Consider the following 18,331-nt stretch of genomic DNA (forward strand, 5'->3'; position numbering starts at 1 on the left):
TAAATTTATAATTGTTGTCAAATACTGTACTGGACAAAATGTCCTTACATAATGGGTAGACTATAGAGTTATCAACGCCTGTGAAATATTATTATCAACCACTATTGACAAACGAATACGTTATTGGACTACTCATTGCAAAATAAAATAAAAAAATATAAAGTCACAAAGAGACGTCCTATCAAAAAGTCTATTTTAATTGAACTTAACAGAGATTTCTTTAGATGTCTTCATACAGGACAAAACAAAAGGACAACAAACAAATAACAGAAATGGAAAAACTCTGCTGATCATCCTGACTATACAGTGAAAATCTCTGAGCGTGGCCTACATATTACAGCAGCGCTCTGAGAGAAGGGTCGGGGGGGAGGAAGAAGGTGGTGGATGCTCTGCCGGATGTCAGATACTGATGGAAAGATGGATGAAGAGGACGACCGTCTCTTCCTTCACCTCCTTCCGTCCTGAAGTGATGCGGAGGATGGATGACAGCGGGATGGAGGAGGATGGAGATTGATGGAGAGGAGAGTGACAGGGCTCATCGATCGCTCGGCGACTTTCTGGTTTTGTTGGTCTCCTGCACATTTTCTCCTTTCCCCGTCAGTACGGAGACAGACAGACAGACAGACAGAGGAGAGACGGAGGGGGGTGGGGTGGGGTGGGGGTGTGGGGGGAGGGGGGAGAGGGAGGGAGGCTCATCGCTACTCCATGACCTCCTGGTTCTCTTGGTCTGCGCTGATCTCCCCACTGGCCTCTTTGCCCTCCTTGCTCCTCTTGCTCTTCTTGTGTTTGTGCCTCCGGTGGCTGTCGCCCTCCTCGCTGTCGTGCCTCCTTCTGCTACTGCTGCTAATGAGAGGAGAAGGACGAAGGTGTGAAAAGGGCAGGGGATGTGAGGAGAGGGGAGAGACAGAAGGTCAAGGAAAGATATCGGCGGCAAGGTAAAGGGCAGGCGTGTGGAGACGAGACAGTATACGGGAGAGAAGGTGAGAAAAGAAAGATTGGGAGATCAATAGGGACAAAAGAAGAGAGGAAGGAAAATGGAGAAGGGACGCGAGGACAAAGAGAATGACGAAGAGGCAGCGTGACAGCAACTTGGAAAAAGGAAGAACAGAGGGGGAGGAGGCGGAGGAAATACAATAGAAAACGTTGCGATATACTTTCACAGAAAGATTCAGTTTGTCATTTAAACATCCTCCCGTGAAAAAGCCGCCGCTAGGCCCGTCGGTCTTCTCGTTTCATAACGGCACAAATGCAGTTTACAGTGACAACAGCAGAATCATGTCTACAGTTCCTCTCATTTTATTTCCCCTGCAACAAATGCTCATTGGCTAGAAATTAGCGGCACGCTTTTGCACCTATGAGCCACAGTTATCAAACCAATTCCGCTAGCGTTAGCGCTGCAGGCTGGTGAAAACACTGCTGACAGCTGACTGTTTATGTATTGCTTAAAACAGTGACTGTTATGAAAAGGTTTGAGAAATGTATTTGATGGCCACATACATGACATCATGACAAACCACTAAAAGGAAATATATCAGACCTATTTATTTCTGACATAAGTCTGTGTTTATTCACATGCTAATTCGTTTTTCAAAACATCTGTTTTTGCATTCGTAGAGAAACTTACTGACGTGTTCAGCCCACATTAATGAATCTCAGGTGAAACTAGCTGTGGCTATTGGACTTTAAACTTCCCCAATAAGTGGGAAAAAAAAAAAAAAAAAAGACCTGAACAAACTAGATAAGACTCCAAGAGCTGCCTCCAACAGTGCAGAAATGGAACATAGCGGATGCAGTCATTGTAAACAAGCCCCGTATGTATGAAGCCTCAAAACTAATGTAGCGTTAAATGATGAATCCGTCGGCCTGGGAAGTAACGCTCGCTGTGCGAGGTCCTTTACCTGCGAGAGGACTTATGGCGTCCCTCCTCTTTCTCTCTGTGCCGCCTCTCTCTGTGTCTCTCCTCTTTCTCTCGGCTCGACCGGTCGCGATGTCGCTCTCCGTAGGCGCGCTCCTGGTACTCACGGTAACGATACCGCTCGTCATCGCTGTGGCAGTAAGAAAGGACGAGAGCTGTTAACTTTTTTTTTTTTAATTTTTTTTTATCTCGTGTCTGCAGGCATACCAAACAAACCATTCTGTGGTTCAAGCTGCAAAACACAAGTCTTTCAGTTTAAGTTTCAGCCCGTCAACAAATATTTCTACAGTGTCTGTAACTGTGGATGCGTGAAAATGATTCTGCTATTTACTCAGTGTTCCCCTTTAAGAGACATTCAAGACATCGCAGACTAATTTGCAATGGGTCTGGCCCGCTCATTATGACACCGTTATTTGTCTGAATATGTCACATCATGGTTCACATACTGTGCGTGTGTGCGCGCGCGTGTGCGTGCGTGTGTGTGTGTGTGCGCGTGTGTGTGTGTGTGTGCGTGTGTGTGTGTGCGCGTGTGTGTCCTTCCCACCTGGTGTAGCTCATAGCTGAAGGGCTGTGCTCCCTCTCTCGCTCCCGCTCATGTGTCCTCTCTCTTGGTCTTTCTCTGTCCTTGTCTCTCTTGTCGTCTCGACGGGGATAGTATTCCCAGGGTTTGGCGTTTTCCATCATCGGGGGCCAAGGAGGAGGCACACCTCCAGCCATCGGTGGAGGGTAAGCACCTGGACATATGAAGACGAGGGGAGTTTGTCTTCAGATGTTTTGCGCATGTCTTCGCTACGGATATTTCTCGCACGTCACAACACATCTCTAACGACGCACATCATCCCTGTTTTAATGAAGTTGTATCATTTGTTGTCACTGGAGGTTAAAAAGAACAGAAGATGCTGTGGAGCTTTCTACCTTGAGGAAACGGGTATGGAGGGACCGAGCGTCCATCGTAACCTCCAGTGTGGCCGCTGTGCAAACAGAAAAGGCAACATATTACACATACAGTAGTGTGTGTGTGTGTGTGTGTGTGTGTGTGTGTGTGTGTGTGTGTGTGTGTGTGTGTGTCGTTGTACTTCCGTCATTACAATGGCCACACAATGAGGCAGGAAAAAGTCATGCAGTGAACAGTGTTGTTAAACAGTGTTTTGACGTGTCTTCATAACAACAACCTCCACGCAAAATGTTAAAACCAACTGCTTTCATTTAAAGTTACAAATACAGTCATCCCTGTAATTTGTTGTGTTTTAGATTTGACTGAAACTCAATAAGATCCCAACCGGATCATCAATTGGCCGTTTTTATAGACAGATATTGACCAATCAGATATATTGATATTGGCGTATATATTGTCCAACATGAAAACTTTTCTTCTACAAAACAGAAAAATATGCTTATGGCAATTTGGAAAAGTTTTTGTTGCGCTGTGTTATTTATAATTGTCACATTGAAGTTTATTGTTTCAACTTCTTTTTGGTCAGTAAGCTTTATTATTAAACTGTAAAATATCCAGCCTCCTTTACATATAAGTGTTTGATAACCACATGTATCGATCTCAGAATTTTTAACTTCCTAATATCAGGATCATCCCCAAAATTAAAGTATGACTAATGCTATACACAGTTACAAACTGTGAGGCCATTTTTTTAACACTTTAACTCTGAGGTCGTGAGGTATCCAGTTTGCTTATTATGCAATTTTGTAAAGAAAGTAAACATTAAACGTCTTCATGGTCAGTTTTATATGATTTTTAGTGGTAAAAAGCTTTTTTTGATGCAGAATAAAGAAAACAAATAACCTTTTCAATTCAAGTTTTCTGTTTGATGAGGCAAGTCTGGAAGTACCTCTGAAGAATGTCTTAAAGGGCGACACTGAACCTTTCACACCTTGTCTACACGGAAGGAATAGAGTGATTAGCAGCTGTCTGTGTCGACACTGGATGGGTCACGCACTGTGCTGAACTGTAGGTCACTCATGTTCTGACACTGCTCAGAGCCCAATGCACAACCACTGCAATGAGGTGAATAAAATACCCTTGAAGCACGAGATAAAACAACTTTAAAAATACCTCCTGGGCAGATATGCTGCCATTTTAACCGTATTTCTGTCTTACAACCATCTAAATTTTGTTTTGAATATATTCCCTCTAATTTGAGTTCAAATCGTTGACCTTGCTTCATAATCACCAACATTTAATGTAGAGTTTGAATGATTATTTGGTCACTAGCTTTTTGAGGGTGTGTGTACAGGTTGTGTTACCTGTCCATAGTGGGGATGATAGCAGGAGGAGGCCCGCTAGGTGGAGGAGGAAAACCAGGGGGAGGGACAGTGATGGGCAGCCCTACAACAGAGAAGAGGTAGGAGGGAGAGTAAAACACACTGAAAGCAAAACAGATTTATTTTTAATACGAAGGGAGAAAAGTACTTACTGGGTGGGGGGATGAGAGGGGGCGCGGTGCTAACGTTTGGTGGCGGTGGGAGAAATGGAGGTGGGGGTATGTTTGGAGGAATTGGTCCAGGAGGGAAGAAGGTGGGTATCTTAGCTGGAGTTGGTTCGGTGTCTGACGTCGAGTGTTCAGAGATCACCTGCACAATAACAGGAGAGTTTAGGACGACTCGAAGAGCAGCAGGAGGTAGAGGTACGACCTCAACCGAGTAAAATATTAAAGATACGTCAAGAGGTTTATCAACTCAGAGGTCTTCTCCTGTCTATTGTACCTGAATATTATTGCCCTCTAGATTGTGTCTGCGACGACCTTCAACCCTGCTGATTGTGGCCAATTGTCCACCAATCACATCAATGGTGCCGCTCGTCTTCCTGGAAAAGTCGAAGGGCAGGATCCATAAGAAACAGCACATTCAGATAGACTACTTTCATAGTTACTATAAACAAACAAGAAAGTCACGATAACCGAGTCCTAAATCATTTCTACAGGCTGCTCAGTTTCAGAAATATGATGACAATTACAGCCCGACTGATACAAGGTTTTGGCGGCTGAATACTGATCAGCTAATAGTATTTATTTAACGTACACGCATAACAAACGACCTTGATATGGGTCCCTTACACTTGTTTTTATGAAAACAATTTGACTGTATAAAAGTCAACTTGCTCTCCGGTCGACAAACAATGTAAATGATCTCAGACCTACTTATCAGAACAGCAGTTCCTTGTTTTTATCATCCAACATATACAGCACTGCATTATGTCTGGAGTAAGATGAAATCAGCCATAACTGCAGCTCGGCTGATTTATCAGTCTGAGAACAAACTACAGGTAGGACCCGGACACACGGCCTGTGCTGCATGTGCACGGCGTCCGTGGAACGTCGAGGTTGTTACCATCAAATGTGTGTCGTGCCTCGCTGCTGATAAAGAATGTCATAGCAGCGACATTATATTAAATATAAATAAATATTGTATATAATACAAAGTGAATTTTTTTTTAACCATTTTAGCGAACTCATTGGGGAGTAGCAGACACGCTGGCCGTGTGGACAAACACACAACCAAGCGGGAGCAAAAGAGTGAGATCGCTGCAACACACATGCAAGGCAGGCCGTGTGTCCCGGACACAGTGTTATGTTTTTCAGACCTGGTTCTACTTCAGCCTTTCAGAGCTCAGAGACAGAAACAATCATATAAAGAAGACCTAAAATAGTGACCGGAGAACAGACGTCATCTCCACAAATACTGCTGCACCGGTCTGTGTTTCTGAATAAATCAGTTAATAACACCTTCACAATGTTATTTGTTTTAATTTTTTTTTTTTTAAATCTATAAAAAAATACTGAGATCCCACTGGTTTGACATTTCAAAGCTCCCCACTGCATTATGTCATAACTCAGCATCGTGCCCCATCTAAAAATATTTCTTATTATTAATGAATGTCATGTTCCAGGGACCTTCATTGACATGTGTTGTGGGCCCTACTGTTGAGGTCATAACTGTAAGAAATATAAATGTGTGATAAAGAGTAAATAATTTGTCCAATCACTACAAAATGACCTTTTACTTTGGAGCAACTAACTCTGATAGTAAACAACTGGCCCGGTGTTTTCTCTCCTTCTCTAACTTATGTGAACTTTCCAGTTATGACTCATGCACATCAACCACCCCAAAAGAAAAACATGGCGTGGGTAAAAAAAAAAAAAAAAAAGAATGTGTTTTTGTGGCATTGGAAGTAGAGAAGAACAGGCCCCCGATGTTTTCCCATCAGGCCCATTCAACCTCAGAAGGACATGGCCATGCCCACTTACGTATAGTAGGACATGTCTTGAGGAGGCGGGCCAGTCCACTGAGGGGGAGAGATCCTACCATTTTGAAACAAAAGGACAGGGGTGATGAGAGTAACATTGGCACTAACACACACAAACATACACATACAGCCGATGGGAAGGTGACTTCTTTGACCTGGAGGTGACCAGGTTGGTTTTTAATGGGTCTTTATGAGTCCAGTTGGTATCTGAGCCTGTTGAAATTGAAATAGAATTAACGCCTCACGGTTGTTCACCCCCACCAACTAATCACGGTGAAGTTTATATCCATGTCTGTCCACAATCGCAGAAGCACAGAACATCGATTCAATCACCACAGTTTCACAGTGGACACACAAGATTAGTGTCACCAGTTCAGTATCTGACCACATGTGAAATATGCTTAATTTAATCTCTTCTGTTCCTGAGTTGTGGTGTTGAATAATGGCCAGTAAATGGTTTTTGCATAACTTTTTGATGTCAAAGGGAAGTTGACCTTTTGGAAATAAAATCTCTTGTTTTAACCCATTAGACGTCTGTGACATTTTCTCATAACTAACGTTTAAATTCTTGAGTTATGGCCACAAATGTTTAACCTTTGGCCACCAAAATCTGACGAGTTCATCTTTGAATCTAATTGAATGTTTGTACCAAATTTGAAAATATTCTCTCATGGCGTTCCTGACATTTTGTGCTCACAAGAATGGGACAAACAGACGGAAAACCCCAAAACATAATGCCTCTGTCCAAGGCTGTCGCCAGCGAGGAAAATGTATTCCACTTTCTTCCTTTGAAAATGGACAGTTAACTATATGTGGTGTGAGCCTTCTCCCTTTACTACGGTTTAAAGTATCTTCATCCCCCCTCCCCCTCCCCTCGAGTTACTTGATAAGTGAAGATACAAGCAGAGGTGTCACCTACCTGGTGACCTGACTGACAGCAGACTTGTACAGGTTGACGGGAGATGTAAAGTCTGGCTTGGAGGTGTGAACAGCTAAACTGGACACGTCCTTTTCATTACCTGTCCTGCCCTGCTGCACCTGGGAAAGAGACAAAACAAGCTTATTAATATATTTCATGTGTCTGTCATAGTGGAGACAGCGAGTGTTGATTTGACTGAAGATACAGTCAAACAATAGAGGTGTATCTGTGCACTTAATTCACAGTTGAATATTGTATAAAATAAATGTTTTCAATAATTTTGAAAAAATATCCATTATTAGTCAAGATTACTTAAACAGTTAAGGCATTCAAATGTAGCATGTTGTCAGTAACAACAAATAAATAATCAAATCAAATAATTGAGACTCTGGACTGTTTACTATCAAGTGTAAAATTTAAAAAAAAAAAGATCGTGAACCTTTTGCCAGCAGATTTGAAAAGCATGTTTTCTTTAAATTTAAAAAACAAACAAACAAAATCGCCAAAGTAGAAAACGGTCCTTAAACTAATCCGCCGAACCTAAAACCTTTATTTTACAATTCCCGTTTGAAATGTTGCCAAAATGAAATAAAAATAATAAAATAAACTGTTTGCATGATCCAGATTCTGTAAAAATCAAAAAAGTCTGTGAACCCTAGCGCAACCAGGAAGCTTTTTCAGCAAATTTTAAACTCTGATAGAGAAAAACTCTATATACATAGATACCATCTTTTTAATTGGTTTCTTATCATAAAAGTTTCCAGTTAAAGCAGGCAAGAGAAATTTCATATGCACTGAAGCATGTGGCAAACCGCTGTGATGAGAAGGAGATGCTTAAGAAGTGACAGAAAGCAGATGAAGTGTGAAGTGAAGGAGAGACATAAACAAACAAGAGGTATCTTACAGTGATCTTGCTCGTAACCGAGCCGACTGTGGAGACCTCGAGGCCCATGCGCAGCCTTTTCTGTTTCTCACAGTAGGCCTTCCACGTGTCTTCATTGAAGCCGTAGTTGAAATAGTCAGACAGGTCCGCTCCTACACACACAAACACACATTCAGTGAAATACTGAGAAACCCTGTACATCATGGGGTCAGCGAATTGGTCCACTTTTTTCAGCATTGTAAAATGAGGGGCCAACGTCGATTTACAGACATGTTCATGTTGGAGATATATTTTGAGTATTTTATTTCATTTTAAGTTTGTTCAATTTTCAAATTGTTCAAATAGTCGGTGAGGGCTAACAAAGCCACAGCAACCTATCTAATGCGCTATGAAAATAATATTACTGTTAGGGAGAAATTATTGACTCACATTTAAGTAAGCCTTGTATATGTACAGTTATTTACAGAAGATTTTGAGACATTAAAGTCATGAAACAAACTGTAAAAGTAACAACCACAATTGTGATTGTGGTGCCTTACATTTCAAATGGAGGGACAAATTTGGGTCCACTGGCCTCTATTTGCCCACCACTGCTGTTAAACATTTCAATGACAGCAAACATCCTGCAAACGCATACAACTGTGGTGCCCAAAGGAGCAGTAACTGTTTTTGACAGGTTTGTTTTATTTTAGCCATGCACACGCACACGCACACGCACACACACACACACACACACACACACACACACACACACACACACACACACACACACACACCTGGCTTCCTCCAGGGTTTCTCTTCAAAGGACTCCATGTCGACCTCCACCACCGGGACACCGTTAATGTTTCCAGCTGCATCGAGATCTACTCCCTTCAGCTTTGTGGAGACTGAAATCAAACAACCCAACAAGTTAATAGATGTTTTTGCACCAAGTAACCAGTCAGAAGCATTTTGAAAATAATTATTAAAAATGTGTAACTAATAGAGAGTCAGACCTTGTCCGTATGGTCTGGAGCCTGTTGTCTTTATGTTAAGGTTGACAGGTGGAGCTCCATAAGGCCTGAGAGGAAACAAATATCATTAAAACTCTGTAACAAATATCCCAAAGATCAACTCTGAATAACAATATTCAATATCAACCCTCTTTGAAATACATCAGACTAAGAGCTAAGTAGGATTACTATCAGTAATTAGAAAAAAAATAGAAATACTCAGTTTTCCTTGTTTCCAACAAACATTTAATATATTAAGTTACATTTGTATTACAAAACCTCACCCAGTAGCTTATTTAAAAAGCAGCCAATAACTGTTGAAATCATCTGTAAAACGCCACCATTTGACTGAAACCTACGTGTATTGAGGTGCTCCAGTTTTAATATCGCCAATGGTGACGCGGACATCATCATCGTCATCATCACTGTCACTGTCACTGTCCACGTCCTCACCGGCAGCTTCACCTGTGGCCTGAAAGTCCAGAAAACCAGGATGAGACACGCGACGACCAAGGACGTTGCGTTTCTGGGAGGGAGGTTGGTTCATAAACACGTCACACAACATGTCGAGACCGTGTGCGGCGGAGCTGCCTACCTCAGAGGCCACTCCATTTCCTGTGGCGTGTGCAGCAGCATTTTCTGTTGAACCATCAGCAGGTGCACTGCAGATAAGATAATCCTTTAAATATAAAGTTTCTTAAAATCATACGCATAAGAACCAAATATTCTAACAGCAACAGCAATATAACACAGGAATTTACACATATAATGACAATCATGGAAAAAAAAACACGCTCCCGTCAGAATAAACTTAAATAGGAAACAACTCAAACCCCAAAATACACAGGATTAACTCACTAAAATCAAACATCTGAGACGAAGACACCTTCCAATAGCCCGTGTGAGAAAATGCGTTACCAATTCTTATATGCAATATACGACGTTGCTGATCAAATCCAAAGTAGTACATCTCTTGCTGCGCGCTTCTCTGAAATCGGGAACCTGCCGACCTCGTCTGCTGCAGTCAGACACTGACTTTGGATAAGTATGTGAAAGACGTGCTTCTCGTTTCTAGATAAAGTAGGATTTATTGCATTGCCTTTAGCTAAGTGTACCTTAAACTAGGACGTGAGTGTATATATCTGTAATATGGATTCAAAAAAAAAAAAGAAAGAAAAAGTAGTAAAGTTTTGGCCGCTTGTCAATCTTTACATCTTTATATTGTAGTTCTCCCACGAACAGGTGTCTTCTGAAAAGGGTTTAAATGTTTTACAACAAATCCAAGATGTGTGTGAAGGTCAGTGAGGGTGTTTGGTTACCCGACTGCAGCGTTCAGCTTGGCTTCTTCATCGTCTTCTTTGGTCTCAGACTCATCTGGAACAAAAAAGTGAGTTATTTCAGCCTCCTTCGGCACTACAGGCTATTAGCTATTCATATTTGACCGATGCTCAAAATCTAACTGACACAAGCAGAAAGAGTATTAACCAATGTACAGCCCTCATACAACATAGTATACAAGATAGTATACAACAAAGTATACAAGATAGTATACAACATAGTATACAAGAATACAAGATAGTATACAACATAGTATACAAGATAGTATACAACATAGTATACAACAAAGTATACAATATAGTATACAACAAAGTATACAAGATAGTATACAACAAAGTATACAACATAGTATACAACATAGTATACAACAAAGTATACAATATAGTATACAACATAGTATACAAGATAGTATACAACATAGTATACAACAAAGTATACAAGATAGTATACAACATAGTATACAAGATAGTATACAACATAGTATACAAGAATACAACATAGTATACAACATAGTATACAACATAGTATACAAGCCGAGGGGATCTTTGAATGTTTAAACAGGTGCTGTTAGCTTAGCTTCCGAGCTAACGCTCCTCTCTGCTACGAACAGTTTTATTTGTCGGTTCATGAACAACAGACTCACTGAGTCTGTCGGTTACGAGGAGTCGGTAGCTCGTTGTTTTGTTTTTTTTACCTCCGTACAGCCATTCCTCTTCCTCATCCCCAGCGCTGGCATCAGTGGTGGTTGTTTTGTCCGCTTCCTCCGCAGACATGTTTAGTTAGCACGGAGAGCTCAACCACCAGCGTCTTCTTCAACAACAACAACAACAACAACGACGACGACGACGACGACAACAACAAAAAAAGCTTATGAAGGCAAAAAATACGGGTACAATTCGTAGTTATGTACATAAATTATGACTTCATAGATTCATGTCGAACCTCTGCGAGTCTGTGTGAACCCGGAAGAGATTGTTGGCTTCCCGGTAAAGGTCGAACTGTTGAGGCAGAAATCAGAGCGCCCCCTGGCGGACAGGATGAACCACTCTCCATTCAGGTAGCAACTGTGTGTTGGCCCATTTGAGGTTCATTGAACTGAACTGTATTGGGTGTGATGGTATAAATAAAAAATAAAAAAATTAAAAAAATCTGAATACACTTCTTAAAGGTCTCACAATTACTTCTTTGTTGTGTGACAGCTGCTCTGCTTTCTTGCCCTGTCACTGCTTTGTCTTTGGAGTAGGTGCATTGATCCCCGAAGTATCAATACTGATATGAATGTCTGTTTTAAGTATTGATACTGGCATCAACAAGATTGACACCAAACAAATGGATCCATCTCATGTTAGATTACATCCTGATTGCATCACCGCTGCTGTTATTTGGATGTGTGGAGCGATCATCTGTTTATCTCAGCTATTTCACACGATTAATGTTATTTAAAATTAATAACTATCATGCATTTGATTTATTGATCAACAAAGACAAGTAAACCGAAATGCCAATGTTGCAAATTATATGTTGGTAGTTACAAATGTATTCAGAAGTATCTTCACCGCAAACATCCAAACTCTTACATGATGATAGTGTACCAGCTTCTTCTAACAATTATTATTTTTTTTTAATTTTTTTTTTTAATATTAGTCTTGATATTAGTAATCCAGGCCCTGTTACTACATGATTAAATTATGAGGTATAGGATAACTGGCTATAAAAAAAAAAAAAAATTAAAGTTACTGCGAAAAAGGTCTATTGAGAAAGATGAGGCTGAACCTGAAGGCAGCACTGTTAGCTGCATGGGACAGACTTTGTACCTCGTGTATAAAAAGCCAGAGAAGCCATCAGTCCAGTTCAATGTCCTCTGTACTATTACGACAGACTTGAACTTCCTGTTTGTTTGCATTACATGGGCCTACTAGCAAAATAAATCCCCTTAATCTTCACTGACTCATGTCTTCGACGGAGATCTGCACTATGACACTTGTGATATTTCCAAACTACTTTAGACTGAATGCTTTGACTCGAGAGATGTCCGTTGTTGTACCCCTCACCCCCACCCCATGGGCTTCTGCCTGGCGATCCACAGGCAAACATCCTTCAACTGTGAAAAAGCACTCTATAGCCAAAAGTATGTGGACACGCAAACATTGTGCATGATTATTGAACATGTCATATTCAACATATTTTTTTGTTTCCATAACACCTTCCACTCCTCTGGAAGGGATTTGCTCTTATTAAGCATCAAGTGAGACTGGATATCCAGGTGGTCCAGGGTAAGAAACTCTCATGGCCCCTGTGGTAATTTGATTGGCTGCAAATTTGTGATTGTACATACCTCTGAATAATGGTATCAGCTGAAAATCAAAAACGAGGTCCAGCTTTATGATCTCATTCTGTCTTGTGTAGGGGAATTGTGCAGAGTGTAGCCATGCTGGCCGCTCAGTGAGGCTGCACTTAGGCACAGTGGTGGTTTGAGTTCACAGTGGCAGCCTGGTTTAATTTTTTTGTGGTTTCGGTAGACATTAAGTTGGTTATGCACCCTTTCTGCCTCCATCAAGCTTGGCTGATGTGAAATTATTACACACAAACCATAAACTGAGTTGGAGAAGTGCATTTGTGAGTGAGGAAGTTTCCGTGTTTAATCACTGCACTACTGAAGAAAATCCACCTTTAACTTCTACAGTGGACAGAAATAAGACTGTAGCTGTTGTATTTACTGGGCAGCAAAAACATTAAACAACCTATAGGTTTATGACTAATGGTAACTTAGTACACTGGAGTAAGAAAACATTTTCCACCGCATATTTCAACTCTGATATATGTGATATTTGTGTCCGAAAAGACCTCAACAACGACGGACTCTAATAAGATTAAATATATCATATTGAATCAAAATGCACAACAAACCAGGAGATACATAAAATAATGCAAGTCAGTTCAAAGTTGGTTGAAAAGTTTTATGTTATTCTAAAAGAAAACAAAGCAGTACAGCTTGTGAATTGTAGTTAAGGTGCTTTGACAACAAATGCACGGTCACCTTTGGTTTTAAATCCCGACTTAGAAATTGAGAAGAGCTTTTTCCACTGATCTTGTGTGTGCCCTTTTGCAGATATCAGCTTAGAGGGTATTGGAACTTTGAGCCAATCTACTGAAGGCCTCAAAAGTGATTCTCAAAGAAATGTATCTGAAAACAATGGACTGACTACATCATTTAGTTTTTGAAAAACCTGACCTTGGACGTTAAGATATCATCACACCACATCGTACTCTTCTAATTAGTACTATAACAATATTGCTTATTATTTATGATTCATGTAAGATTCTCTGCATGACTTGAAACCTAGTTGTATTCATGAAAGACTCATTCATCCCTAACTCACATTATCATTTACATTTAACACACAAATTGATGTTGGTTTTATATTTTTGCCTCTTTTGTAGAGCTTTATCCTCCATTTTGTTTTACTTTAGTTTAAGTTTATGACAACAAGCTGTAGTGGTTGGCTCATCATCAGTAAACTAAGTATCATGATTGCTGTTGCGGTTGTGTTTGCACAAGAACTTTGCCTGTTAATGCACAGAGGATTCTTAATGCATTTATGGCCTTTGACCAGTTAAGTGGGGCCACTTTAGCGTTGTCAGTAAACTACGAGTAAATCTGTGGATTCTGCCACTCGCTCTTCTCTCCACCACTTTAGCTGTCATCACTGTGCAGGCATTCCCACATGCTCTGATTTTTTCTTAAATGAAATTATTTTGGAAACGCATGTAGCACATGCTCTCTCTCTCTCTCTCTCTCTCACACACACACACACACACACACACACACACACACACACACACACACACACACACACACACACACACACACACACACACACACACACACACACACACACACACACACACACACACACACACAGAGAGAGAGAGAGAGGGGGGGTGCAGGTAAAATTATAGCTGTGAGTACATTGATTTTTTTCCCCCTCCTATGTGAGAACCACAGAGGGGTTCATATCACAAGCATCTACTGTATCACATCATACGTGTGAGCTTTTGTGTGGCTCTTAAATACACACGCATACACGGGACGAGGGAGAGGGATGCTAATGGTCACTCAGTTAAACTGATCATGGAAATTGCATTTATTTCATTCACTGTATCTTCCTCAAACTCATCTCTCTTCCAGTCTGTTACTTGTCTGTCTTACTGATGACACGCCCTCCTTCTTTTTCCTTTTTCAACTTTCTCTCTTCCATCCTGAGCACTTGAGCTATTTAAATTCAAATCTGATTGCTAAACCATCACTTCTATAAACTACAGTATTTGAATCAACTGAAAAAAATGATCTTTTATGGATTCATAAAACAGTAGCCCATCACCAAAGAAATGAATTATTTTGAAGTCGAAAACAGGTTTTCTTAGCTTCTGAAATTATCTTTGGAGTTTTGAAGATACGTGGTTTTTACAAGACATCAACACTACGCACACAATAGTATTATATAACCATATCACTATGTACTATAATGAAAGAAAACACATTTTGTAAACAATCTGGGAACATAGATTTAAAGAATATGAAAAGACTGGGTGTAGTGTTAACATTGAATGGGACTTTAAAGGTTAGAGCGACAGAGTATAAGAGAAAAAATATTGATTTTGTAATTTTCTGTGTTGCTCCTCTGATTTTCCTGCAGGCTGTGATCTGCTCTAAGGCTGCCACTCTGCACCTATTTTTCCATGACTCTTCTTCCTTTTCCTCCCTCCTCCCTCTCTGTCTTATTCCTCTCTGCTTTCCATCCTCTTTTACTATGTTTGCCACTGTCTCCCTTTTGTCTTTCGTTTCCCCTTCACCTCGTATCACCCTTTGTCTCTGTCTGTCTTCTGTTGGCTTGGCGCTCCCTCCCTATGTCCATCCCTCTCTTCTTACGGTGGATTAGGGCGGTTTACAGCCTAGTCGATGCTAATCAGGTTTATCCAGACAGAGGGCGATCATTGGGCTATCAGTAATTACACACGCAGATATTAGCTTCCTCAGATATATGCCCTGGCACATTTTCAATCCACATCATCTCTTTGGATCAAACATATGGTTATCTCAACAGTGTGATGCCACGACAGCTTAACATGGCAGTTTCTACTCCTTTGTTTTGAAACACAAAGAGCCATCTGTTGTGAAAATATACCGATTTAATTCAAGCTAAGGCCTCAGAGTACAAGATAAGTGTCGCAAATGTGATTAGAGAAACTGTCATTTTTCTAATGGTGTATAATTCAGATTTGATGTAATAAGTGATTTTTCCATGACATTTTGCACCAGAACTTCACTGAGGAACAACAATTAACAGAGCTAGAATTTCCCTCTGAGAATAATTTTAAAGAAAACGTTTGACATTTGGAGAAATCAGCTTATTTCCTTTCTGGAAAAGTGTTGGGTGAAAAGATCCATACCAGTTTCCTATGCATCTGATATGGTAGGTAGGTAGGTAGGTAGGTATATACTTTATTAATCCCCGAGGGGAAATTTTTTTCGCCACAGCAGCATACATACAGGAGCAATAATAGAAACAATAGAATAAAATAATAATAGAATAGAATAATATAATAGAAAAGCAATAAAATAAAAAATATAAATATAAAATATAAAATGCACAGTACATACAGTATATATACAGTACATTAAATATCTATATATATTATATACAACAAACCAATAAACACAGTCAACATATATATATATACATATATATACATACGGTACAGTATATATCTATATATATATAATATACATATAATATACAAGCAACCAAGAAACACAGTCAACAGTGTTTTTGTACTGTGATGGATTTTGCCAGAGGTGAGTTATTGCCAGCAATCTATGTCCTATGTATTCTCCCTGGGCCGATGATTCCAAAGTCCTGTGCTGTCCCCAAAGTTCCATATTACCATGGTCCTATGTTCAAATGGTCCAATGTTTCCAAGGTCCTATATATGTTCTTAGGCTTTGTCACATGTTCTCTATGTTAACTAGTTCTTCTCTCAGGGTTTTATGTTCACAGGTTCCTATGGTCCCAAAGTTCCCAGCTGCAACGGCAAATAATCTGCGCTTATATAATGCTTTACACGTGGTGGTGGCGGCCTGCAAGGTGTTCACCATCAGGAATACATTCACACACCAATGGTGCAGAGCTACCATGCAAGGTGCTCGATTTCCATCTGGTGCAATTCGAGGTTCAGTGTCTTGCCTAATGACACTTCGGCATGTGGACAGGAGGAACCAGGGATCAAACCGCAAACCTTTCGATTAGTGGGCAACCCACTCTACCATCTGAGCGACAGCTGCCCACATATGTCCCCTATGGTCCTGTGTTCTTAGGGGCTATGGTCCCAAATTCCTATGATCCCAGGCCCTATGTTTCCAGTGTCCAATGTTCCCAAAGTCTTACTTTACTCATTAAGTCTTACTTTACTCAGTTATGTTCTATCCCAGGGTCCTATGTTCCCAAGGTCCATGTTCTCAGGGTCTGTCCTATGTTACCAGCATCCAATGTTGCCAAAGTTCTATGTTAATTAGTTCTACATTTGTGCTCTTCCAGGGTTTTATGTTTCCAGGTTCCTATGTTCCCCAAATGATATCGCAAATCGGTGGAGATTTCCGAGACAACTGCGGCACAAAAGTCTGTCATGTTTAAAAAATTTCCCCTTGGGGATTAATAAAGTATATACCTACCTACCTACCTTTACAAGTCATTTTTGTAGAGACTGAAAAACAGACAAACAGATATGGCAGTGGTATCAATGTTCAATGTCCCATCTCACTTTCTGTTCTAAAGCAAATAAGCACATTCTTATGTAAATATATTCCTTCAATTCTTAGGAAAATAATCTGAACACATCACATCACTGATACACATCACAGTATTTGATCAATACCCTGCTCTTCTAAAACAAAGATTTTTTTAATTTTTTTTACATTTTCTGACTTAGTTCTTTGTCCAATCGGTTCAATGGGTCATAACTGATATGAAGCACCACAATTGAACCATTAACAACCACACAGAGAGGTAAAAAAAAACTCCACTGCACTGACTGTATTAAAGGAGAAGAAAGACAAATGGACACAGATATCAGGTTTGTGATGCCTAATCCGCAGACAGAGGAGAGTGTTGGATTGCATCATGAAAAAAGAGGTTATGCTGAGCTTTTAGCCTTTCATCAGAAGCAGAAATGATGAGGTATTCTTTGCGTTGTGTGTGTCTGTATGTGTTTTCCTATCAGTCTCTTGCGGTTTTGCACCAACGGGCAAATAAGGTGTACGAACGTGCTCGCCTGAGGGTGTGAGGATAGCTCCATTTGTAGGTGATTGAGTTAGGATGTGTATATGTGCGTCACTAAAAAGGAGGAAGGAGAGAGAGGCAGAGAGAGGGGAGAAAGGGGAAGGTGAAAGAGAACAAGACGGAGAGAGGGAATGAGGAGAGAGAGGAATGTTTTTCATTACGTAATCTAATCTAAGTGGCTATTTTTCTTGTATAAAACCTCTGCTGCCCTCAGTGAGACCGCTGTCCTCATCTGTCTAAAAGCACTGAGTGAGTCACGCTGTGGATCCAGACACACACACACACACGCACACACAAAGACACACACACCAAGTCATAGTGAGTCAGCCCAGATCTGCTGCAGACGCTCACCTCAATGATGAATAATGAAATAGGGAAAGGCATATAAACTGCTCAAATGACATGTGAACTTAGCGGACACTGGACATATGGATGATCCTGATGGACTCACACAAACGCACAGTCACATCTTCATAGAGCATACGAGCAGCTGGACCACGGGCTGGGGAACAGGTGGATTGTAACTTTGACACCTTGAGGTGCAGGTTTCCTTTGTCTGTAAGCAGAATACTCAACAGAAGGTCACTAACCCCAACTGGATGGTAAAAGGTTTAGTTAGGCTCTCATTAAAGCAAAAATGGGACATTTAGGGAAACATGCTCGTTCACTTTCTGGTGGACGTTAGATTA

General features: G+C 40.6%; 1 protein-coding gene across 3 annotated transcripts; it reads right to left on the reverse strand.

The window, feature by feature from the left end:
- Positions 1–179: 179 nt before the first annotated feature.
- Positions 180–11,277, reverse strand: fip1l1b (FIP1 like 1b (S. cerevisiae)). 3 transcript variants are annotated; one of them, XM_069697361.1, is made up of 17 exons: positions 11,248–11,275; positions 11,000–11,115; positions 10,287–10,341; positions 9,563–9,629; positions 9,327–9,439; positions 8,971–9,035; positions 8,752–8,862; positions 7,997–8,127; positions 7,093–7,211; positions 6,175–6,228; positions 4,634–4,733; positions 4,345–4,501; positions 4,175–4,256; positions 2,831–2,886; positions 2,460–2,649; positions 1,899–2,045; positions 180–843 (listed from the first exon to the last, which is right to left on the reverse strand). In XM_069697361.1, the coding sequence occupies exons 2-17, from the start codon at positions 11,076–11,078 to the stop codon at positions 699–701; spliced, it is 1,671 nt and encodes a 556-aa protein (XP_069553462.1). In that variant the 5' UTR covers positions 11,079–11,115; positions 11,248–11,275; the 3' UTR covers positions 180–698. The 3 variants fall into 3 exon arrangements, with proteins under 3 accessions (XP_069553462.1, XP_069553463.1, XP_069553461.1); XM_069697362.1 differs by having other exon boundaries at positions 180–840; positions 11,000–11,277; XM_069697360.1 differs by having other exon boundaries at positions 11,000–11,277.
- Positions 11,278–18,331: the final 7,054 nt, after the last annotated feature.

Source organism: Brachyistius frenatus, unplaced genomic scaffold (genome assembly GCF_029030835.1).
Source record: "Brachyistius frenatus isolate BFR_SWC_R1_liver_20210118 unplaced genomic scaffold, ASM2903083v1 Contig_23, whole genome shotgun sequence".
Classification (NCBI taxonomy): Eukaryota; Metazoa; Chordata; class Actinopteri; family Embiotocidae; genus Brachyistius; species Brachyistius frenatus.